A 23,520-nucleotide genomic window follows, 5' to 3' on the forward strand; every position below is an offset into this window, starting at 1 on the left:
AGAAATTATCAAGTCCAACCTCTTCATTTTTACAGATGAGGAAATTGAAAGACACCAAGGTTTTAGGGTAGAGTCTTTGACTCCTCACTTCCTTTTCCAGGTGTATATTTCAAAGCATCACAAATTACTCTGTCCTTATCTCCTCAATTCCCTATCCCAAGAGAGTGCGTAGGTCTATGAAGTGCTGCTGGTGTCTAATTTCTGCCACTCCACATGTGGCAAGGTAGATGAATTTGGAGTCAGGACCTGATTTAGAATCCTACCTCTTTCATTATTATATGTGTGACCTAAAACAGGTCTCGACTTCTCTGTGACTGTTCCTTCATCTTGTAAAATGGGCTAATGATATCTAAAGTCCCTTTCAGTTCTAGATCCCTTGATCTGGAATAAAGTGTGACAGAGCTAGGGAGATGAGATCAAGTAGGTGTGAGGGTCTCTGTGGCTCTGTTCTTTTCAGGAAACTGAAATGTTTCTTCCCTCATAGCCAGGAATAGCAGCTGTCTCCTGAATCCTTGCATGAATGGTGGCACCTGTGTGGGCAGCGGTGATTCTTTTTCCTGCATCTGCAAAGATGGCTGGGAAGGCCGCACATGCACCCAAAGTAAGTCTAGCCCTTTTTCTCTTCCTCTTCTCTATATCGTCTCCCTCCATCTCACTGTACCACTTTAAAGGGTCCCTATACTAAATAGAGGAGGTAGGACAGACAATACATTTAAGAAAAAATCCCCCTAACCTTGGCCAGATTGAACTTTGATTTTTTTCTACCCTCGCCCCTTGGCAGTCTCATTACAAAGAATAATACACTTTGGAATCTTATTACTTGAGGTCAGGGAAGACTCCCAATGCCATCCTAATCTTCTTTCCAGGGAGGGCTACCATGAATGTTGTCCTTGCTATTGAGAGGCTTTATAGAATCCTCAGACCCTAACCCTGTCCTCCAAAACATGCCCTGATCCTGACTAACTCCCATGAATGTCCCCAGAATCTGACGTCATTGTGCCCTCTAGCTCTCTTACCAAATCCTAACTTGGAACCAGTTGTGGCTTTTAAGCCACCTCATGTCCTTTGCTCCCTCATGTTGATGGGAGCAGTGAATGGGTAGAGTTTAATAAACAGTGGTCCAACAAAACCAGATGTATTCAAGAGGGGAGAAAGGTGCAGATAACAAAGATGATGACTACATTTTGTTATTGCTGTCATTCAGTTTTCTTTTTTTTTTAATCCTTTATTAACTTCTGATTTACATCATTAATTTCTGCCAGATTTTGAGTTACAAATTTTCTCCCCATTTTTCCCCTACCCGCCACCCCTGAATAGCAGTCCCACAGGATATCCCCTCCTCCAATCTGCTCTCTCCCATGTCTTCTCCCATACCCCCTTAAACTTTTCCAGTAGGGCATGGTGGATCTCTATGCCCCAGTGCCTGTATATCTTCTTTCCCAATTATATGTAAGATAGTATAAATAATAGTAGATATAGATATAGATAATTTTAAAACTTTGAATTCCAGATTCATTCCTTTCCTCCCTTGTCACCCACCCTTACTGGGAAGATAAACAGTTCGGTATAGATTGTACATGTGTAGCTAATGCAAAATATTAACATAGTAGATATATTGTGAAAGACTGACTATATTTCCCTCCCTCCTGTCCCACCTCCCATTTGTTCTATTCTCTATTTTGATCCCATCCCTTTTCAAAAGTGAGTGCTTCGAACTTCCCCCCCCCCCCAGCCTCCCTCCCTTCCATCATCCCCCCTTTCATCCCCATCCCCCTACTCTCCTGTAGGGTGAGATACCCTATTTAGTGTGTATTTTGTTCCCATCCCAAACCAAATTCAATGAGAATAAGGTTGACCCATTCCCTTATGCCTTCCTATTCTTCCCCTCCATTGTAACCCTTTTCCCTTGCCTCTTCTGTATGAGATAGTTTGCCCCACTCTGTCTCTCCCCATCTCCTCTCATTATATTCCTCTCACCTCTTAATTTCACCTTTTAAGTATCATCCCTTCCTGTTAAATTGGTCCTGTGCCCTCTCTCTATGTATACCTGTAAGCATATATACACACATTCACACATGTATTCATATACCCATATACCCTCTGATATAGACATATATAGAGAAATATATATATATATATTTCTATTCCCTTCAACTATTTTCATACTGAGAAAAGTTTCATCAATTACAATTATCATTTTTCCATGTAGGAATGTTAATAGTTCAACTTTGATCAGTGACTTCTGATTTCTTTTCCCTGTTGACCTTCTCATGCTTCTCTTGCTTCTTGTATCTGGCAAATTTTCTATTCAACTCTGGTTTTTTTCATCAAGAATACTTGAAAGTCCTCTATTCCACTGAATGACCATATTTTCCCCTGAAACATGACACTCATTTTTGCTGGGTAGGTGACTCTTGGTTTTAATCCCAGCTCCTCTGCCCTCCAGAATATCCTATTCCAGGCCCTTCAATCCCTCAGTGTAGAAGCTGCCAGATCCTGATTTATCCTGATTGTGTTTCCACCATATTCAAATTGTTTCTTCCTGGCTGCTCATAATATTCTCTCCTTGATCTGGGAATTCCAGAACCTGGCTATAATATTCCTAAGAGTTTTCTTTTTGGGATCTTTTTCAGGAGGTGACTGGTAGATTCTCTCAACCTCTATTTTGCCCTCTGGTTCTAAAACATCAGGGCAATTTTCCTTAAAAATTTCTTGAAGGATGATTTCTAGTTTCTTTCTTTGATCATGGCTTTCAGGGAGTCCAATAATTTTTAAATTATCTTTCCTGGATCTATTTTCCAGGTCAGTGGTTTTTCCCATAAGATCTTTCACATTGCCTTCTATTCTTTCATTTGTTTGGATCTGTTTAACATCATCTTGATTTCTGTTAAAGTCACTAGCTTCCCTTTGCTCCAATCTAAATCCGAGGGAAAGATTCAACTCATTGAGCTTTTGAGATTCTTTTTCCATCTTGCAAATTCAGCTTTTCAAGGCATTCCTCTCCTCATTGTCTTTTTGAGACTCTTTTGCCAATTGAGTCAGTCTGTTTTTTAAGGTGTGATTTTCCTCAGTCAGGCTGTTGACTCTCAGTCGTAATTATGTTGCATCATTCTCATTTTTCTTCCCAATTTTTCCTCCACTTCTCTTATCTGCTTCTTAAGGTCCTCTATGGCCTGTAGCCAGCTCGTATTTTCCTTTGAAGCTTTTGGTGTAGGAGTTCTGACTTCACTGTCTTCCTCCTGTTCCATGCTTTGCTCCTTTTTGTCCCCAAAATAGGAGTCTAATGTTGGAGTCTTCTGTTTGTTTTGCTTCCTTTGTCTGGTCATGTCACCCCTCAGTCACTTGACCCCTGGACTTTTTGCCACAGTAGGACTCTGCCACCAGACAGGGGAGCTTTCGTCCCAAATGCTGGGGTTTTCTCAGCTGCCGGAGGTATTAGTTGGGTGCCCTCTCTGAGGCCTCCACATGCTCTGGCAAGCTGGTCACGCACCCCAGGACCTCCACCCTAGACCACAATCCAGATCCAAGCAGGTTAAAGCAAGAGCAATTACCCCTTAGACTGGTCATTTGGTCCCCCTACACTCTGCAGGCCAGGAACTGAAGCTGCCACATGGCACTGGCTCTGCCCGGTGTCTCAGCGGCTTCTCGCCCAGGGGGCAAAAGCCAGTGCATTCCCAACTACTGGTCCCAAAGTCCACACTACACTGACCTCTCACTTTGTCCTTCGCATCTATGTGTTGATGAATCTGTAAACGGCCACAGCTGCTGGTGATCTGGAGTCCCTCCAGCTGGTGACTGGTCAGGCCTGCCCTGAGCCTGCCGGCTGTCTTCAGCAGGAGGTTAGCTTCTCTGTGTCATTTTGTGGATTCTGCAGCTCCAAAATTTGTTTAAAGTCCCCTTTTACATGGATTGGGGAAGGTGGAAGCAGGAGCCTGGTGGAGGTCCTGCTTCTACTCAGCCATCTTGACTCTACCCCCATTCAGTGATTTTCAGTTGTGTCTGACTCTACACAATACCATTTGGGGTTTTCTTGGCAAAGATACTGCAGTAATTTGCCATTTCCTTCTCCAGCTCATTTTATATATGAGGAAACTGAGGCAAACAGGGTTAAAAGATCTTTGCCTTTCCCCAGTTTGAAGATGATGCCTCTAGGGGGGTGATCTGAGGTCTGACTCATCCATCAGGATTTAGTTTTTCCTTCACCACCCCACTGACCCATGGCAGCTATGTCAAGAAGAAGTCACTTCATTCTAGATTCATGCTGATCTCTCTCCTCTGCTTTCTCACAACCAGTTTCCCCCTCCCCCATTGGAGGTTCTTTGCTTGGGTTATTCTCTGGTTTAGGTGCTAGATGCTGATGTGATATTCCTGACATTAAATTCCCAACACCAGGAACAGTGAGAATCCATCCTATGTTGCTAGCATACAGAGGCTGTTTTCGGTAAAAAGAAAGCCTTGTCTTATCTATACCTGAGCAAGAATCCCTTGCACACTCAGTAGATGTTACTCGAGCATCTATGTGAAGATCTCAACTAAGGAGAATCTCATTTCCACCCCAGGCATTCCATCTCGGTCCTGCTTATCTTTATCCTCACTGAGTACCAGAGTAGTATAGAAGCCCCTGGGCTTCCCTGCTTCCCAAGCAGAACTTTAGGACTCTTGGCAAAGACTCTTAGGTCCTTGAGGGCAGGAACTTCCTACCTTTTTGGGTCTCCACTGCTGAGCACAGATCATTGTTTATAGGAAGAGCTCAGGCATTATTTTGTGACTGTTCTGTCCCATGCATAGCTTGAGCTCCCTCATCACTAAAAATCCAGTCTCTCACACTTCTCTCTCCTTTTTCCTTTCTCTCTCTTCCATTTTCAGATACAAATGACTGCAACCCTCACCCATGGTGAGTATCCCTGGGTTAGCCTATGGGGAGGTGGATCTTTGGGGAAAGTGTATCTACTTCTAACAGGTAGGGGGATTAGCCCAATCATTAGTCAGGAGTCCTCCTTGAGCAAGGGTTTCCCCAGAAGAGCAGAGCTAGGGTCCTCTGCTCACAGGGGGAAGTATGTGACTTAATTAACACAGCCTTAATTAGAAAGAATGCTAACATAGTAGCTTGTTATGAAGAGAAGTATCCAAGAATGAACGCTGTTGGATGAACAATGAATTGAAACTAGAAATTTGCAAATGAAGGTCAACATAAAAAGCAGTTGTTGTTGGGAGGAAGGACCTGCTTGTGGTTCCTGCAACCTCGGGATTGGTCTGATGATCACGGGGTTGGTGGGGGGGGCTGTGTTTTGCAGCTACAATGGAGGCATCTGTGTTGATGGAGTGAATTGGTTTCGTTGTAATTGTGCCCCAGGGTTTGCCGGTCCTGACTGCCGAATCAGTGAGTACAAGGACATAAACTGAGTGTTTGGGGATGTTGGTCTATGCAGAGTGAGAAGGACAACATGTCTGGGTCAGGCATGACAGGCAGGAAGATGCCCTGCCTGACTACACTATCCCTTCCCCTCTCTGGGCTTTAATTTCTTTTTCCGGGTAATTTTTACATCCTTTTCAGCTCTGTAATCTGTATCATAGGGTATTTGACAGGTGTAGTCCCCCCAGATCCTTGTAAAGTTTCAAAGAGCTCACTGTTAGAAGAACTAGGGGCCTAGGTTCCAGACCCAGCTTTGTGACCTAGCTAGAAATTTCACTTCTTTTCTGGATCTCATTTTATTCCTCTGAAAAAGAATAGGATTGTACTAAGCTATCTCTAAATATTCTAGCAGAATGATGCTTCTGTGATTGTTTCCCTTAATAGTCTCTACCCACAGTAGCACTCAGGGAGCATTTATAGAACCAGCTTTCCCATTTGTGCCTTGTTTTATGGTTGACAAAAACAGTTTCATTGGATCCACGTATCAACCCCAATAGAGTGGCAAGGCCATGATTATTATTACTCTCTTATTACAGATGAGGAAACAGATTCAGGGAGAAATGTCTTACTCAAGAGTCACAACCACTTAGAAATGTTGGCCTCAGACTCTCACTTAGTGAATTATAGTGTGCTAGAATCAGAAGGGCCTGCAGACCTAACTTCATCCAGCCCCTTTATTTTACACACAAGAAATAAGGGGCCATGGGAGAAGGGTCATGTCCCAGGTTACACAGTAAATTAATGAAAGACTAGGGCTGGAGTTCTGGTGATGTAGCAGCAAGAACATAGGATTTGGGGTCCAGAGATTGTGTTAGAATCCTGACTCTCCTAAGCTGCGTGCCCTTAGGCACATAGTTTCCTCTCTGAGCCCGTTCCCTTCTCTGTTAAATGAGGGAGTTGCTTTAGATGATCTCCAGGTGACACTGGCCTCCTTCTGTTTCTTGCACATGATATTCTATCTCCAGCTCCAGGCATTTTCACTGGCAGGCCCCATGCCGTGAACGTTTTCCCTCCTTATTTGCTTCCTGGCCTCCCTAGTATCCTTCAAGTTTGCCCTAAAATCCCACCTTCAAAAAGTCTTTGTCCATCCCCCTTAACTTTAGTGCCTCCCCTCTGTTGGTATTTTCCAGCTTGGCCTATTTGTATTTTGCTTGTGCTTCATTGTTTTCATGTTCTCTCCCCCTGTTAGATTGTGAGCTCCTGGAGGACAGGGGTTGCCTTTTACCTTTCTTTGCATCCTGTTTTTAACAGCGTGCATATAGAAGGAGCTTAGTAAATGTTGACTCAGTTTATTAACTAAGCTTACGTCTTGTGATCGTGATTCCCAGTTGTCTTTCCACTACACCATAAACATCTTGGTGGATGTGATTGAGAATGGCTGTTCAGACACAAAGGTAGCAGGCCCCTAGAGAAGGCTGTGTGTCCTAGGAGCTGTGGTCTGCTTCCCATATGCACACAGGCCTCCACATGACCCACTCATTTGCAGCAAGTTTCCCCTTCCTTCCTTGGGTTGGTGCAGCAACCATGCACATGTCCTTCTCAGGCCTGGTTGGCCATGGCCATGGGCTGGGCTCCGCATCCTTGCGGCTGGAGATCCTGATTCCCTTGGTGAGTGTGGAAAGTATAAGGCCAGATGGGAAAGGGGAGTGCTAAGGCTCAGGCAGGCAGATCCTGCATTATTAAAATGAGGGGCTACATTTCACTGACAAGGCCTGTCATCTGTATGTTTTTAAAACCTTTTTCTCACTGCCTCCAGAAAAGCTGAGAGGTGAAGAGTCCTGATGTAATCCCACTCTCATTCCCTCCTTGTACTGCTCATGGCCCCATGGCAGAGCCCAGGGCTCTCCACTCTGAGGGGGTGTCAGAACAGAAGGCCTCTGGCCTCAGGCCCCAGAGCGCTAGCAGACACTTCTGGGTCTGGGATGAGAATCAGGGCCTCCCACATCAATCCCACCACTCTCCCTGGTAGTGGCCAGGCTGTGGTCTGACTTCCCTTGATGATAACCTTCTGCCTCTATCTGACTGCCTCGGGTTGGACAGTTATTCCCATGGGTCAGTCATTCCATCCTTCTGACCTTCAGTTTCACCTGTGCAATGAGCATCACACTTCTACTGCTTAGCCGTCTACCCCTGACCTCCAGGATGGTTTTGAGAAAAGTGCTTTGTTAAAATTCTCTAGCCATGTGAGTTGTTCTGTTTGTCATGCAGATATTGATGAATGCCAGTCTTCCCCATGTGCATATGGGGCCACATGTGTGGATGAAATAAATGGGTACCAGTGCATCTGTCCTCCTGGGAGAGCTGGGCAGAGATGCCAGGAAGGTAAGTTTTCAGATTATAAAGCCATGGATAGATAGCCCTGGACACAGCCAGGTCCAGGAGACAGTGGGGTTTGAGGCTGAGAGGGGCAGCCTTCCTTTACCATCGGCCTTCTTGTCCTATGATTTTTCTGGCCTCTGACCAGAATTTCAGTGCAGGACAGGTCTGGTCTTGCATTTGCTTTTCAGTGACATTTTTTAACAGACATTTTGGTTGAACATAAATGTTTAACATTTGTTTTCATCCTTTCTCAGTAATTGGTTTCGGGAAATCCTGCTGGTCACAGGGCATGCCGTTCCCACATGGCAGCAAGTGGACCGAGGAGTGCAACACATGCCATTGCGTGGATGGTCATGCCGACTGCAGCACAGTAAGGAGGGGCACTGGGTGGGTGCCAGCACCCCCACCCCTATTCCTGTGTTATGGGATCATAGACTTAGAAAATGGGAGGACAGGTTTGAGACCACCTATTCCTCATCCATCCCCTCCTCTTTTACATCTAAGGAAACTGAGATACAAAGATTGTTACTTGTTACTTGGCTTAACCAGCAATTTAAGGGCAGGGCTGGAACTGGAGCCTAGGCCTCCTTACTTCTAATTCTAGGCTCTTTTTTCCATTCCTTGCTAGGTTCTGAGGTAAGTGGGCTTATAAAAACACCCACATACAACAGATTACATACAGAAATGGAGGCTTCCTTAGAAATCATCTAGGGCTAGGCTAATCCCTTCACTTAATCATTAAAGAGAAAGAGACCCAGAGCAATGAAGGTGCTGGTAAGTAACAGAACCAGGACTCAAAACCAAATGCCCTGACTCGAAATCCAGGGCATCTTCTCTACTATACTGTGTGGAGATGGGGGGAGAGAAGAGGAGGGCAGAGGAAGGGCAGGTCTCTTACCTCTCTCTCTACCTAGGGCTCTAAAGCCTTTCCATGAAGTGAATGTAAAGTCAGAGTGGTTTGGCCAGAATCTTGTCAAGGGCACAATATTCACCATGATGCTTGATTCGGGGCTATTATCATGCTGCCACTGCCACTGTCACTGCTGCTAACTAGCATCTACAAAGAGCTTCAAGATATTTTCTATATGTTACTTCATTCAGCTCTCACAATAATCCTGTGAGGTAAATACCAGGCTTAAAAAAAAATCCAGGGGTGACTAAGTAGCGCAGTGAATAGAGAGCGCTGGTCCTGGAGTCAGAAGGACCTGAGTTCAAATCTGGCCTCAGACACTTAATACTTACTAACCATGTGACCTTGGACAAGTCACTTAACCCCAACTGCCCTGCCTTCCCCCCACCAAAAAGCAAAAAAATGTTTAAAAAAGTTTTTTAAATTCACTCTCATGTGGAGTCCAGCAGGCTTGGAATATTGTTCTTTTATTGGCTATTAGGGATAACTATGGGCCCTTAGGGGAGTATATCTCAGAAACCCTTCAAGACTTATTCTCTCTAGACCTTAGTATCATCATCAGTAAGGTGAGGTTAGTCTAGTAGTCTAGTTCTAAATCCTGTTATAATGATTCCTAAGCTGTAGCCACTTCATTGAAGCATCTTCATTCCATTTGATCTCACTGACACAAAAGAACTAGGAGTGATTTCCTAAAAAGGACCTGGGAATTATTTTAACAATTTTTTGAAAACACTGAAACTGATCACTTTGTGTGTCTGTATCTGTATCTGTGTTTTTCCCTTCAGGTATGGTGTGGGAGAAAGCCCTGTCTGTTACCCAGACACCCAGATTACACAGAGGATCAGTGTCCACGAGGCCAAGACTGCCTAGAGAGAGCCTACCCCAAATGCCTTCAGCCTCCTTGTGCAGCTTGGGGGGAGTGCAGCCCAGTGGAGCCCCTTGTCCCAAGCACCCCGTGCCAGCCTAATTCTGGACACCTGGGGAATAACTGTGCCAAGATCACACTCATATTTAACCGGGACAAGGTACCCCAGGTAAGGATACCCTACCTACCTAGACTTGATCCAATTTTGAGCAGCCCCTGGGAAGAGGCTGCTAGAGTCTATTTCAGTCTCATAGGATCACAACCTTCCTGCCTGGGATACTTCCAATAATGGAGAATTCATTATCCTTGGCAGCAGGGTTTTCCATTTTAGATAGAATGGTTATTAAGAAGTATTTCCTGACATCAAGCTGAAATCTGCTTCTCTATTCCATCTAGTGCTTCTGATTCTATCTTCTGAGCTCAAACAGAGCAAGCTTAATCTTTCTTTCCTTAGAAGGCCTTTCTGAGATCTGAAGAAAGGAATCACTAAAACCATAACCTCTTCCTCCCTGGACACAGGTTGAATGATAGAACTTATTTCAGAGTTCTTTTCTGTTGGAGTCAGATTGTGTTGATAGGCATACATGGGTTACCATTTGCCCTTTAACTTTTGGGGCCTCCCATTTCCAATGGCTTTTACTAATAGTGCCCTCAGAATATGTGAGATCTTTAGCAAGAGAAAAGATTGACTTTATTTTTACCCTCTAGTATTTTATCTATTTATTAGTAGCATTTTATTTATTCACTCTTGCCAACTGGCAAGGGACAGGTTTGGTTTTGTTGCTAACTTTCATTTTTCCTTTTGAGAATTTTTTCTAAGTTTTGGGAAAAATGAAACAGCTTGGCATTTTCCATTTTACCACTTTTTAATATGAGAATAATAATAATAGCTCCCATTTCTTATAACTGTTTGAAGTACAGATAAAAAAAATTATTGTATCATTTACACTGAGTCTCAGGGTGGTTTAAAGTGTTTTGCCTGTGGTGACAGTCCATAAATTCAGAAGCCAGAATTTTAATTCATATCTTCTCTAAGACTGATTCTCTTTCCACTATACTACACATTATGTGACTTGCTTTCTCATTGTTCCTGTCTCTTCATATGTGTATCATTTGTATGGTGCTTCATCATTACAAAGTTCTTTTGTGGCCATTATCCCATAGGATCCTCATGATAATGGGAAGAAATTTGGGAGAAGGGAGGTAGGGATTTTGAAGACGAGGAAATTTACTAGTGAGTTCTTTATCCCAGAACACAGAATCCTCATTACTTCGATTGGATTTCACTAACATGGCTTAGGACCATGAGCCCTGATGCTGAGCTGACGTTGTCCTTTGTTCTCTGTGAAGCGGGGATTTGCTGAACCCATTAGAGTATAAACTTAACTGTAAGAGAAATGTTTTACAAATTTGTTGGCAGTGTTCATGTCATCTTACACAGAGTGATTACTTGGAAGCAAAAGTCATCATTGCTTATGCCTGTTACAAAGTTTATGATGACTCATTTATATCTTTTCATTGAAGCAGATCCTCTGTTGGATAGCACTGTGTTAGGTCACTAGATTCCCTATTTAGCACAGGGTTGAGACCTTTATTAGAAAGCAGTCTGTCATTCAGACTGTTCATCCTGCTAAAACCTCTCCTAATTAGCCTAAAGTAATGAGATTTTGCTAAGTGTGGAAGTCTGCATGTAAAAACATCCCTGTTTATCCTCAAAAGGACAAGACTGAAAAAAGGTGCTAATCAAATGCTTTAAGGCTTTTAGCTAGGGGCAGCTAGGTGGCACAGTGAATAGAGCACCAATCCTGGCATCAGGAGGACCTGAGTTCAAATGTGACCTCAGATACTTGACACACTTTACTAGCTGTGCAACCTTGGGCAAGTCAGTTAACCCCAATTGCCTTGCCTTCCCCCCTCCAATAAAAAAAAAGGCGTTTAACTGTGCTTATGGACATCAAATTCCTGCCCATAGTAACTAATTGAATTGCTATTCTTACCACTGTCATACCTAAGGGATGTTCATTCAGCATCTCCTTTAAGGCCTCGAGAGTTGGGGAATCTCTTAAGGCAATGGAAAGGCAGTGGTTCCGGAATCAGAGGACCAAGGCTCAAATTCTGCTTCGGTTTGTCACCTGCATGTGTGAGCTTGGGCAATTCACTTAACTTCCCAGGGACTCAGTTTCCTAATCTGTAAAATGAAGGAGCTGCACTGGATAACTCTAGAGCTATGATCTTTCATTGTTAGGAAACTGTTCTTTGTATTGAATGAAAATCTTCTTTCCTATGACTTCTCTGCTGATAGAGTCATTGGACTTTCTTTCCATGCGAGTGAAGACTATGTCCTAAGGTAGACCCCCGCCTTATCCCCTCCTGTACCTGACACATCACCTTCCACTCTTAATGAGCACCAGCTTTGTTCATCTCCTGCCATGAAGTGTGTCATCCAGTGGGTGATTAATGTTTGTGGGATGAAAAGACGACGCAGTGAAAGAAACATGTCTCTATCCCTTATCCTCCAGTAGCTCCCAGCCTAGAGGAGAACACAGGACAGATGCTTGTTGTACCATCATATGTGGGTTACAGATATGCTTAAATTGTACCCAGTGGTTGTAGCTTCTGAAAAGGTGTATGTAAGCCATATCATTTTGGAAATCAAGTTATTTATCCATTCTAGAGTCTTGCATACTCATATTGGAGCTGCTATATTCCAGTTAAGCAGTAGGATAAGGGATTTTAGAGCTGGAAGGAATGTTAGAGGTGATCAGGTATACCCTTTCATTTTATAGAAGAGGAAATGAAGCCTCCTTCCTGCCTCCACCCAGAGAAGAGAAGTAAAAAGTAGTTAAAAACAAAAACAACAGAATGTAACTCTGTGTCTCCCCCAGATTTATTGTTGAGTAGTTTATGGTCCACAAACACACCTGGGAGCTACCATTTATGCTAGATTCCCGGCATAGTGTTTAGATTCTGTATCTATGTTCTGTCCTCTCCATCCCAGGTTTTGCATGGTCAGAGATGGGAAAAGGCATGTGTGGCTGTGGTTGGCTGGGGATTGTTTTACAATCTAGTTATTAGTAGAATGAGACTCTGTTCTCCTGACTCTCACTCTCATCTTTCTGACCTCAGGGTACCACAGTGGGAGCCATCTGCTCAGGGATCCGCTACCTGCCAGCCACACGGGCAGCAGCACGGGAGGGCCTGCTGGTTCTGCTGTGTGACCTGTCAGCCTCCACAGAGAATGCTGTGGAAGTTGCCATTGTGAGTTCCATAGGACATGGAGGGAAGGGAGATGACATCAGGGATACCTATCCCTTCCAAATCTGACTTTGTTGCCTTGACTTTGGAGCTTCTGTTCTCCTGGATCCTGAAGCAACCTAGGGTCTATCTGTCTAGGGTTCAGTAAGGGTGCAGGGTATATGGGATGATAAGATGGGATCAATGTTCTTACCAAATTGAAGCTTATGCATTTATTCAGCAAATACTTAAGTACTAACTGTGTACTGTGCTTGATGTTATAAGAGCTACAAAGTTTAGGTAAGACATGTTGCTTCCCAGGGAGTTTATATTCTAGTAGAGGAATGAGATGTATATATATTAGTATGTTAGTGAGGTATGAAGTACAGTATGGGATCAGAGAAAAGTCATCACTAGTGGGGATCAGGAAGGGCTTACTAGAGAAAGCAGCATTTGGGTATGGCTTTAAAAGATAGGTAGGAATTAAGCAGACGAATATTAAATATAGTAGCTTGAGCATAGAGGTGGAAAAATTCAGATTGTTTTTAGGGAGCTAAGAGTAGACTATTTTGCCTTAAGTGTAAGATCATAGATATACAGGTCATCTAATATAACGTCCTTTTATAGATGAGAAATCTGTGTCCCATAGAGATTAAGTGACTTTTCTAAGGTCCCTCATTGTTAAGTGGAAGAGCTAAAATTTCAACCCAAATCCTTTGCCTCTAAATCCAGTGACTTTCTACTGCATTCAGCTGATTCCTCAAAAAAAAAGGATAAAAGTAAACCAGAAACAGGCTTGAAAGGCAGGGTAATGCTAGTAGAGTGCAGTGAATGCCTTGTAAAGAAATACGAACTTCATTCAGTAGATCATTGGGAGTCACTAAAGATTTTGTATCAGAGGACTGGCAGTGGTAATGAATGTGAGGTCAGAGAGAATGAAGTTAGGTCCTGTTAGGAAGCTATTGCAGTACTCTAAGTGGATGGTAATAGGGAACTGTACAAGGCCAGAAACAGTAGGAATAAAGAGCGGGCTATGGATGTGAGAGATTTTCTGGAGGTGGAATTCAAGTAGCTGAGGATGAGAGATGAGGGAGAGGGAAGAATCAGAGATAAAAAGTTTTAACACAGGAGACCATGCAAAAAAGTGATACCACAGAACAACAGTGACATCAAAACAACACTGAGTGGGGATTGGTTTAAATGCCTGGTTCTGCCAGCATTGGCCATTCCCATTCTCCAAACCAGGACTAAGTCAACTCTGAAAGTGAAGACTTCAGGTACCTGTGAAATAGCTGTTTTATGTCTGGAGACCAGAAACATCAGAGCTAGCCTTCCCTTCCACTTTTCAAAAGAGATGGGGCAGATCAGTGAAGGTGGTAGCCTCTGGCAGTTTTCCTTTTCTAGGGGGAATAACATACCAGATCTCAAAGAAGACATTTTGAGGACAAGTGGGGATTTAGATTTATAACAATTGCCTCAGGTTCTTATAGGGGTGACCCAAAACTTTGTTATGACCAGCAAGCCACACTGGGCATCTATCATTTCCAGAGTTTTGTATGAGACTTTCTGATACAGTTATAACAAGTTATAAAACTTTTAGTTATAAAAAGAATGATCAGATAGCAAGTCCTTCCCTTCTGCATCCCCTTCTGTGTTTTGATCATTGATGGGTAAGTTAAGAAAAAAAGCCTAGGCCTTGCTTTGGGGCAATAAAGATGATAGATTTTATTAAGCCTGGTGACAATAAAGATCTTTTGTGGCTTAAATGGGCACCTAGAATCATGTTCTTGGTGTTGGAAGATTGAATGACATCCTCACTATGTCCCACAGTCCTTCAGCCCACCCCGGGATGAGCCAGATAACACCCTCATCCAGAATGCCGCAAATACCATTGTCAGCGCTATCACTAAGCCGGAGAACAGCACGGTGCTGCTTGCAGTTACCGAGGTCAAAGTGGAGACTGTTGTGATGGGAAACTCCTCCACAGGTGAGTCTACTTGGGGTTGGGCCAAGTACTTCTGGACACTCTTCCTTCAGACATTCAGTAAGCTGTCCCACATGGGAGTACTTCTTTGGGTGCCTGCTAGATGACATGACCATTAGCTGACCCCACAATGAACCTCAGGCCCAATATGAATTGGTGAACACAAAAGCAACCTGACCTTCCCCTGCACCTTGAAAAATTTTCAGGTTAAAGGGCATTTCTGGGACCTACTAAAAGATGGGAACAAAAGCTCAGAATTTTTCAGTTAGAAGGATGTGAGAGAATCCCCTCTAGTGACAGGTCTTTTCTTGCTTGAAAACCTCGAGGGGGGGGCGGCTAGGTTGCACAGTGAATAGAGCACCGGCCCTGGAGTCAGGAGGACTTGAGTTCAAATCTGGCCTCAGACACTTAACACAAAAACTAGCCATGTGACCTTGGGCAAGTCACTCAACCCCAGTTGCCCTTCAGAAAGCAAAAAAAAAAAAAAGAAAAGAAAACCTCAAAGGAAGGAGAACCTCCTACATGCCTAGTTGACCCATTTTAATTTTGAATAACTTTATCTGTTAGGAAGTTTTTCTCTACACTGAGCCTAAGTATGCTGCTTGTCAACTTTGTTTCTTCTAATTTGATTGCTTCTGGGGCCAACTTGAGCTTCTTCTCTGTGTGAAAGCCCTTCAAATATTTGAAGAAAGCTATCATCCAACACACATCTTCACTATGATATAAACATCTGTCTCTTTCAGATAGTTCTCATATGGTTTGATATTGAGACCATTCCATCCTGGTCATACCTTTCTGGAGTTTATCCAGTTTTTCAATGTCTTTCCTAAAATGTGGCACCTAGAACTAAAAAAAAAAAATACTCCAGATATGGTCTGTATCCACAGATGGATACAGTGGTACTATCACCTTCTTCATTCTGGTCACTCTTAACTCATATTGAACATATGGTCCAGTAAAACCCCCAAATCCTTTTCAAATAAACTTCCTGAGGAGAACTACTAGTTATTTCCCCATATTACATTTCTGATACTGATCTGAATCCAAATGTACGACTTTACATTTATCTTTATTATATTTGACCTTATGGATTTGGCCCAGTGTTTTTTAGACTGTTAAGATATTTCTGGATCCTGAACCTGTCACCTAGCATGTTAGCTTTCACAACCAGCTTCATATCACCTGTAAATCTGATAAGTACATCTTCTGTGACTTTATCCATGTAATTTAGTAAAATGTTAAACAGCACATAATTCCACTATAGACCTCCTTCCAAGTTATTATCAAATCATTAATGACAACTCAGTTTCGACTCTACCTAGCTATCTTGTCATCCAACACATATCTCACCAACTTGTCTACAAAAATAGCATTTAATCAATTTAATAAGAATTTACTTTATGCCAACTTTGTGACCCATGCAACTTTGTAATTTATTTTTATTAAATGTCAATTAAACTCTGCCTGTGGCATTCCCCTTCTGTAGCAACCCTGTCAAAAGAAGAAATGAAGTTAGTGTGGTGTGACAGAATGAATTCATCAACAGTGGCTAGATCCCATTGTGTCTGTACTTAACCTTGAATTTCAACCCTCTGTTCGCCACTTTTACTCCTTCCGTGGCCAAGAGCATTTGTCCTGGTGCCAAAGACAAAAGCAAAATAAGAGTTGAGTTGTTTTGTGTTCCCTCCACCATCTCTTATTACTCATCCTATCCACCCAAGTGATGGTGCTTTTCTAGTCTTGTTCCCAGCCTTTTGGGGATGGGGAGTGGGAGAGGAGAAGGACAACCATATTTCTTATCCTCTGTGTTCATCTGGGCTTTAGCATTCCTGACACTCTACTTATAAGACCATGTCACATGTCCTTTCTATTCTGTTCCCTGTCCTTGCTGCTATTTTTTTTCCAGTCCAAGTGGGTTGATGAGGTCCCTGTGTGTCCACGTTGCTCTCCTTAAACAGTTCCCTCTTTTCTTCTTCACTGGAATTGTTTTGGTTTGTTTGTTTGTTTGTTTTTTTAGAATTCCATTCCATAGAATTGTAGGCTATGGGTAAGATAAAAAAAAAAATCTAGGCCTTGCTTTGGGGCAATAAAGATAATAGATTTTATTAAGTCTAGTGATAGTAAAGATCTTGAATGGGCCATCAGACTCATATTCTTGGTGTTGGAAGGTTGAATGACTTCCTCACTGTCTCAACCTTTCAGCCCACCCTGGGATGAGCCAGACAATATTCTCATCCTACTCCTTTCTTTTAACTCTTTGAAATCTCTTCTCTTAATATCTGGGGTATATTCATGGCTTCCTGTTCTTCTCTAAAACAAATTCTAAAATTGTCTCTTCCTCTCCACCTACCGCAAGGTTCTAAGCCTTTCTACTTCAACAACCAGTTCCTCCAGATTGGTAAGAATATGGTCCAGAAGAGCAGTTCCTATTAATACTTGCCTCGCCCTCCTGCATTACAGCGGAGGGACTTTGCGAAGCTCGGTGAAACTATGGGCTATGGCATGCAGGGTTACCCAAGATGGACAGGTCATAGTGGAGAGTTCTGGAAGAGGAAATAGCAAACCACTCCAGTATCTTGCCAAGTAAACAGAAAAGTCCATGAGGTCATGAAAAAATCAAGACATGACTGAATGACTTAAAGAACAACCACCACTGCCACCTTCTGAATTATGAATTTTTCATTAAGACAAGCAAGAATTCATTACCCGTTCTGTTTGGGGGAAGGAGGAGAAGTAAAGAGAGTAGAAAGGAGGAAAGGAAGGACAATGCAGGGGGTCAGAGACAGATGAACCATACAGTAGAAGTTTGGTTGATTTTAGCCCCCATTTATTACATCAGGCCAAACTCCTTGTCTGTTTCCTACTTGTGTCTGAGTGAATTGTATTATACTCTTACAACAATATTTCTTCCTCAGTTTACCTTCACCCAGATGTTGTCTGGCAGGCTTCCTCTATTTAGTTTCTGGATTTCCTCATATAAATATATCTTCCTAATGGTACAGTGCAGTTTCATCCCCTCTCTTTTACTATATCTTTTGAATAAGGAGCGTCCTTCCAGAGCCACATTCCAATCATGCATGTTATCCCACCAAGTCTGAAAGATGTCCCTGTGGTTGAATTTGTCTGCTTCCTTTAAAGGCTCTTTTTCACATTGCTTATTTCCTGTACTTTGTACTTGATACCTATGTTTGTATGCATGGATACCTGAGGCCATAAATTTTACCACTGACTCCTTTCTTGGATTTGGGCCCCCGTGCATTTCTGGTCTTCTCTACTAATACTCTTCCTGTGTCATAGTTCTTTTTTATGGTATATAATTTGGTAAATATGTAGATAATTTTCTTCTCTCTCCCAATAGTTTAAAGTCCTTTTGATTGCATTTGCAAGACTCCAAATAAACATTTTTCCCACCAAGCTTTATTAAGTGCACTCTTTCTCTGATTAAAAAAAAAAAACATCAATCTGTATTTTATGCCATGGTCTAGAAATATCTTCTTCTCATATGCCATCTTTTTAACCAATAGTTCACTTCCCAAATCAGCCTTTACTAAGATCTAAAAACATCACCTCTGTCCCCTAAGTTCTTTAGTTTTTATTCAAGTCTTCATAATTTCTAGTAATATTTTCTGTAAATTTCTTCTGGAAATAACATCTTTCCCATATGACTCACTAGAAGTAGAGTAATAGTCATCAGATTTGACAAAGTCTTGGGGGATTTTCCATCGTATCTTTTTAAGTACTTACTCAAGGAATACATCAGATCCTTTTTTTTTTTTTTTGGAGGGCAATTGGGGTTGTGACTTGCCCAAGGTCACATGGCTAGTTTTTGTGTTAAGTGTCTGAGGCCGGATTTGAACTCAGGTCCTCCTGACTCCAGGGCCGGTGCTCTATTCACTGAGCCACCTAGTCGACTCTCAGATCCTTTTATTTTTAATATCCTCTCTAAAACCAGCTCCATTGATACCTTCATCAAGGAATCTCCCACTACCATTATTCATCTCTTCATAGTTCATACCTTACTGTATGGTCTTTCCTCCGATGACGCTTGAAGCACAAGTTCCTTCCAGAAAGGACCCAGCTCCCTCTTTTTGACAATCTCAACTTAGCTCCAAATGTTCTCCTCCAGGTTGAATTCTCCTACCTTGCAACTTCCTGATGGTGGGCGGTGTGCCCTTCTGGTTTTTTTCTTTGTTATTACCTTAGCACCTCAGAGTCAGCTAGGTTGTGCAGTGGATGGAGTGCTAGATGTGGAATCAGGAGGATTGAAGTTCAAATCCAGCCTCAGACACTTAGTAACTTTGTGACCCTGGGCAAGTCATTTGGCTTCTGCCTGCTTCAGTTTCTTCATCTGTAAAATGAAGATAATAACAGCAACTACCTCCCTGGGTTGTTGTGAGAATAAAATGAAATAATACTATGTAAGGTGTTTTCCTAACCTTAAAGTTCTACATAAATGCTAGCTATTACTATTACTTAAAGCCCTTTGGGGTGGCTAGGTCGTGCAGTGAATAGAGCACTGACCCTGGAGTCAGAAGCGCCTGAGTTCAAATCCAGACTCAGACACTTAACATTTACTAGCCATGTGGCCTTGGGCAAGTCACTTAACCCCAACTGCCCTGCCTTCCCCCCTCCAAAAAAGCAAATTTTTTTTAAAAGCCCTTCCATTTTTTGAAGAAACACTTTATTCTCCCTTTTAGCCTGGAAAGTGGTGAGGATTTTCTTCAATCCTGTTGCCTCCTCTCCAACTTTGAACAAGCTAGCACTTACCTATCTGTTGAAAAAACAAACAGCATCACTTTTGCTATAAGATTCTTGCCTTTAGCCCTCTTTTCATCCCCACTATGTTCATTGTTTCTGGGACTGTGGGTCACATTCAGGGAATGAGAATTTGAATATCATTGTGCCTTCCCAGAGAGGCTGGCATAATTAGAATTAGTAGAGATAGTATAGTGCTATAAAAAGGGATATTGGGAGCTGATTTGTGGGGAGTCTGGGCCAAGTGATAGGGAAAGCACTGAAGGGGCTTACTCAGTGCTAATTCTGAGGCCCTAACAGAGTTACTAATTACTCAGGGGATAGTGCTAGCTGGTAGCCACAAATCCTGCTTCTGAGTGGCTTTTTCTTCTCTTTGTTGCCTAGATTACCTAGTTCCCATCCTCTGTGGGGTCTTCAGCATCATGTGGTTGACCTGTATCATCATCTGCGTGTGGTGGACTCGAAAGAGAAGAAAAGAGAGGGAGAGAAGCCGCCTTCCCAGGGAAGAGAGTGTGAACAATCAGTGGGCTACCCTGAACCCCATCAGGAACCCTATAGACAAACCATACAGTAACAAAGACATTTATTATGAATGCAAAAACTTCATTTCTCCTCCTAAGAGAACTCATGATGAGGTGGAGGAATATGTAGAGTATGAGGAAGAGGAGGAAGAAGAGGAAGAGGAGGAGGAAGAGAGAGAGGTCATTGAGGTAGAGAAGTTCCTTTCTCAAAAACTCCAAAAGCCTTCACTCACCAAAGGACCAGGGGACCTCAAGGAGAGCCCCCTCGGAAAGTGGGCACACCCAGGGGCAAGCCACAAAGTAGACAACAGATCTCTCAAGAATGTGAATGACTATGAAGATGGCAAAGATTAGCCCCGAGGCACTGGGGAGCTGAAGTCCCTTCCACTTCCTGGCTCAGCAGGGGCAAGGCAGGGAGAGAAAGGGGAACTCTTCATTCTGCCTCAAGAACAGACATATCTGGAGTCAAATGTAATGTTTATAGTTCCTTTATTTTGTGTAAAAAAAAGTTTATTTTCTATGTTTCTTTAGTCTTGTATAAATTATTCAATGACCGTCAGGTGACAAACAATTGAGTATTCTTTAATAGTTGCTATTTTTGTAAAGTTATAAAACACTCACTGTGTGGCAGAGGAGAAACAATACGGTATCTGTATTTTCGATATTTTGTGTAAAGTTTATTATAAGGAATTGTACACTGTTTACAGAATCTTTCTTTTTTATTCCTTGATCTGATCAAATGGTGGCTCCCAAGCCCCCTGCCTGAGGACCCTGTGGGACCGGTTTGCCAATGCCCTGAGCCTGGTGGCTCCTGGCAGGCTCGATGACTGCATTTGTGACTGTGCCGGCTGCTTCCCCAATCCTGCAGATCTGCCTTATGCTTCATAGCTGGAACAAAGCTATAGAGGTCTTTCAACTGTGGTTCAAAACGTGGCCTTTCTGTCTCTTCCTCCTCTTTTTGCTCTCGAGTCCTTTAGGATCGCAGTATTGAAGCATGGGACAAGTGCCTTGAGATAAACTTTTCTATAGCCACTGTCAGAAACTGCCATCTCTTCGTCCACCCACCTGGCAAGCTCAGGCCAGGCCCAGCCCTACCTGCTCCTTTTCTGCTCTAATTGTGAACATGTGCATCTGTACATATGTACATATTAAATGAATCACTCTGTATATTTGATTTAATAACTTAAAATATTTCAGTCTCCCTTTTTAAAAAAAAAAATGGACATGTCATTCCTTAATTTATGCTGCAGGCAGGGGGATGCTGTTTACAGGAATTTTCTAGGTCTCTGAACAAGGGAAGCTGGAGAGGGTGGAATGAGCAGGGCAGGATGTTAAGACTAAGACAGGATTGCCTCATTAGACCTTGTTGGGTTAGGGTGACCCAGCAGCGATGTGTAAATAGATCCAACAATGATTGTTTGCCCCACTTTTAATGACCTGAGGCTCCCCAAAACATACGGGACACCCTGTCTGCAGATGGTATGTATGTGTGTGTGTGAGAAGAGAGAGAGAATGTCTGTGTGTGTCAACATGAGAGAGAGGCAGAGATATGGGCTCCTTTGTGAATGTTAATTACACATGGTATTAATGTACTTTTTTGGCATTTTAAAAACAAGCCTGATGAAGGGAACAATGACCTTTTCTCCTCTGTTCACAGCTTATTTAATGGTGGCTTCACGACACAGCATTGGTAATCAGAACTACCAAGGTGTGGGAATACCATTAGAAAGCCTACGTGGTTTGGTTTGGTTAGGACTTCCATTTCCACTTCAATTTATTGCTATTAGATGGGCAGGCTACATAAAGTTTCCTTTTTCATTACTAGGAAGATATTGTGCTCTCTTGCCATTAGTTGGGGTAGACAGTGGATGGGAGGAAGGGGAGGTAACCATCTGAATAGTGAGCACCCCAGCCAATGGGCAGTGTAAACATGGTCATTTGGAATCCAGGAGTGGTGTGCAGAATCCTCTGTTCAGTATATTTTGTTTGATTCTTAAACAACTTTCAGAAAAATTATTTATTAAAACATTTTGTAACAAAGTCTGGGATTCTTGTACTTGAATGTCTTGTCTTTCTTGCCAACATAGCATTTGAAAAAGAGCGCTATGTGTGTGGCTTTGGGGACTAGACTCTAGTGCTGCTGCATTACATCCATTATGCCTTCAAAAGGGATGTGAAGTAGCTTAGGTAGATAGTACCATTGGCATCCACAGCCTTCTTCCTGTTACTCTGAACTCTGGCACAGGAAAAGGTCTGTAGTCTCTCTAAGGCCTTAAATACCCCCTGCTTTATGTGTTAATAACCAGCCTCATAGAGGATGAAGTGTAATGAGAAGAAATCTGGATTTGGAGATGGGACATCTGAGTTCCAGCCGTAGCTTTGACACTACCTATCTGCCCTTGGGTAATTCACTTCCCTTACCTGGGCCTTCATTTCTCTTTGTCAAATAGTGATGGACAAAGATTAATCAACAAGGAATGTATTAAATAGACATACTACATACAAGGTACTCTTTGAAGGCCAGGGAATACAAAGACAAAATGGAAATGGCCCCTTCCCTCAAGGAGCTTACATTGTATCAAGAGATGCTACTTACACATAAACACATACAAAAAGCAAATGGTGGTGGGGCTAGTCACTGAAAGATCGGAAAAGACTATGGAAGGTGCCACGAGTATAATTTTGAAGGAAAGGTATTCTCAGGGTCAAGGTGAAATGATAGTACATGGGGGATGGTGGGGTTGGGAACCAATGCAAAGAAATGACAGTGTGAGAATCAGCAAGAAGGCAAGTTTGGCCAGACCATGAAATATCGGGAGGAAAATGTCATAATAAGAATGGAAAAAGTGGATTGAGGCCCGATTCTGAACGGCTTTTAAAAGCCAAACAAAGGAGCTTATACTTGATCTTAAGGCAATAGGAAACAACTGGAATTTATTGCTTAGGGGAGTGGTATCATCAGACCTGTGCTTTAGGAAGATTAATTTGAGTCATTGGAGTTTAAGGCGGGGGAGGGAGGGAGGGAAACATGATCAGACTTGCACTTTAGGAAAATCACCAGCATCTGGGAAGAAGATGAATTGAAGAGAGGAGAGATGAGGTAGATCATTTAGGAGACTGTTTTAAAAAATCAAGCAACAGATGATGGAGTGCCTGGACCTGATAAGAACTTTGTTAGCAGAAAGAAGGGGACTGGTGTAATGGATAATGGCAGTTAAAATGACAAGATTTTGCAAATGATTGAACATACAGGATGAAGGAGAGTGGAGAATTGATGCCAAGGTTATGAACCCAGATGACCAGAAAAATGGTATTCTTGGAGGGGGGGGAATTGCGGTTAAGTGACTTGCCCAAGGTCACATGGCTAGTTTTGTGTTAAGTGTCTGAGGCCAGATTAGAACTCTGGGCTTCCTGACTCCAGGGCTGGTGCTCTATTCACTGTGCCACCTAGCCACCCCAATGGTATTTATTATTCTTTTTTTTATAAGTCTTTTAAATTTTATTTAGTCATTTGTGTTT

At 42.6% G+C, this 23,520-nt stretch overlaps 1 protein-coding gene across 3 annotated transcripts in view; it reads left to right on the forward strand.

Annotated features, from left to right (window-relative positions):
• The window catches only part of JAG2 (jagged canonical Notch ligand 2), a 153,504-nt gene extending 132,314 nt beyond the window's left edge, over positions 1–21,190 (forward strand). For all 3 annotated transcript variants that reach the window (XM_069082352.1, XM_069082350.1, XM_069082351.1), the window contains 9 exons: positions 485–601; positions 4,867–4,894; positions 5,295–5,380; positions 7,622–7,735; positions 7,987–8,102; positions 9,428–9,676; positions 12,634–12,765; positions 14,572–14,728; positions 19,865–21,190. In XM_069082352.1, the coding sequence (XP_068938453.1) occupies positions 485–601; positions 4,867–4,894; positions 5,295–5,380; positions 7,622–7,735; positions 7,987–8,102; positions 9,428–9,676; positions 12,634–12,765; positions 14,572–14,728; positions 19,865–20,355 (1,490 nt within the window). In that variant the 3' untranslated portion in view covers positions 20,356–21,190. The remainder of the gene's footprint in view (positions 1–484; positions 602–4,866; positions 4,895–5,294; positions 5,381–7,621; positions 7,736–7,986; positions 8,103–9,427; positions 9,677–12,633; positions 12,766–14,571; positions 14,729–19,864) is intronic.
• The last annotated feature ends 2,330 nt before the right edge of the window (positions 21,191–23,520 follow it).

This window comes from Petaurus breviceps, unplaced genomic scaffold, assembly GCF_028583685.1.
Source record: "Petaurus breviceps papuanus isolate PSGF00001 unplaced genomic scaffold, PetGlider_PUasm1.0 164, whole genome shotgun sequence".
Taxonomy (NCBI): Eukaryota; Metazoa; Chordata; class Mammalia; order Diprotodontia; family Petauridae; genus Petaurus; species Petaurus breviceps.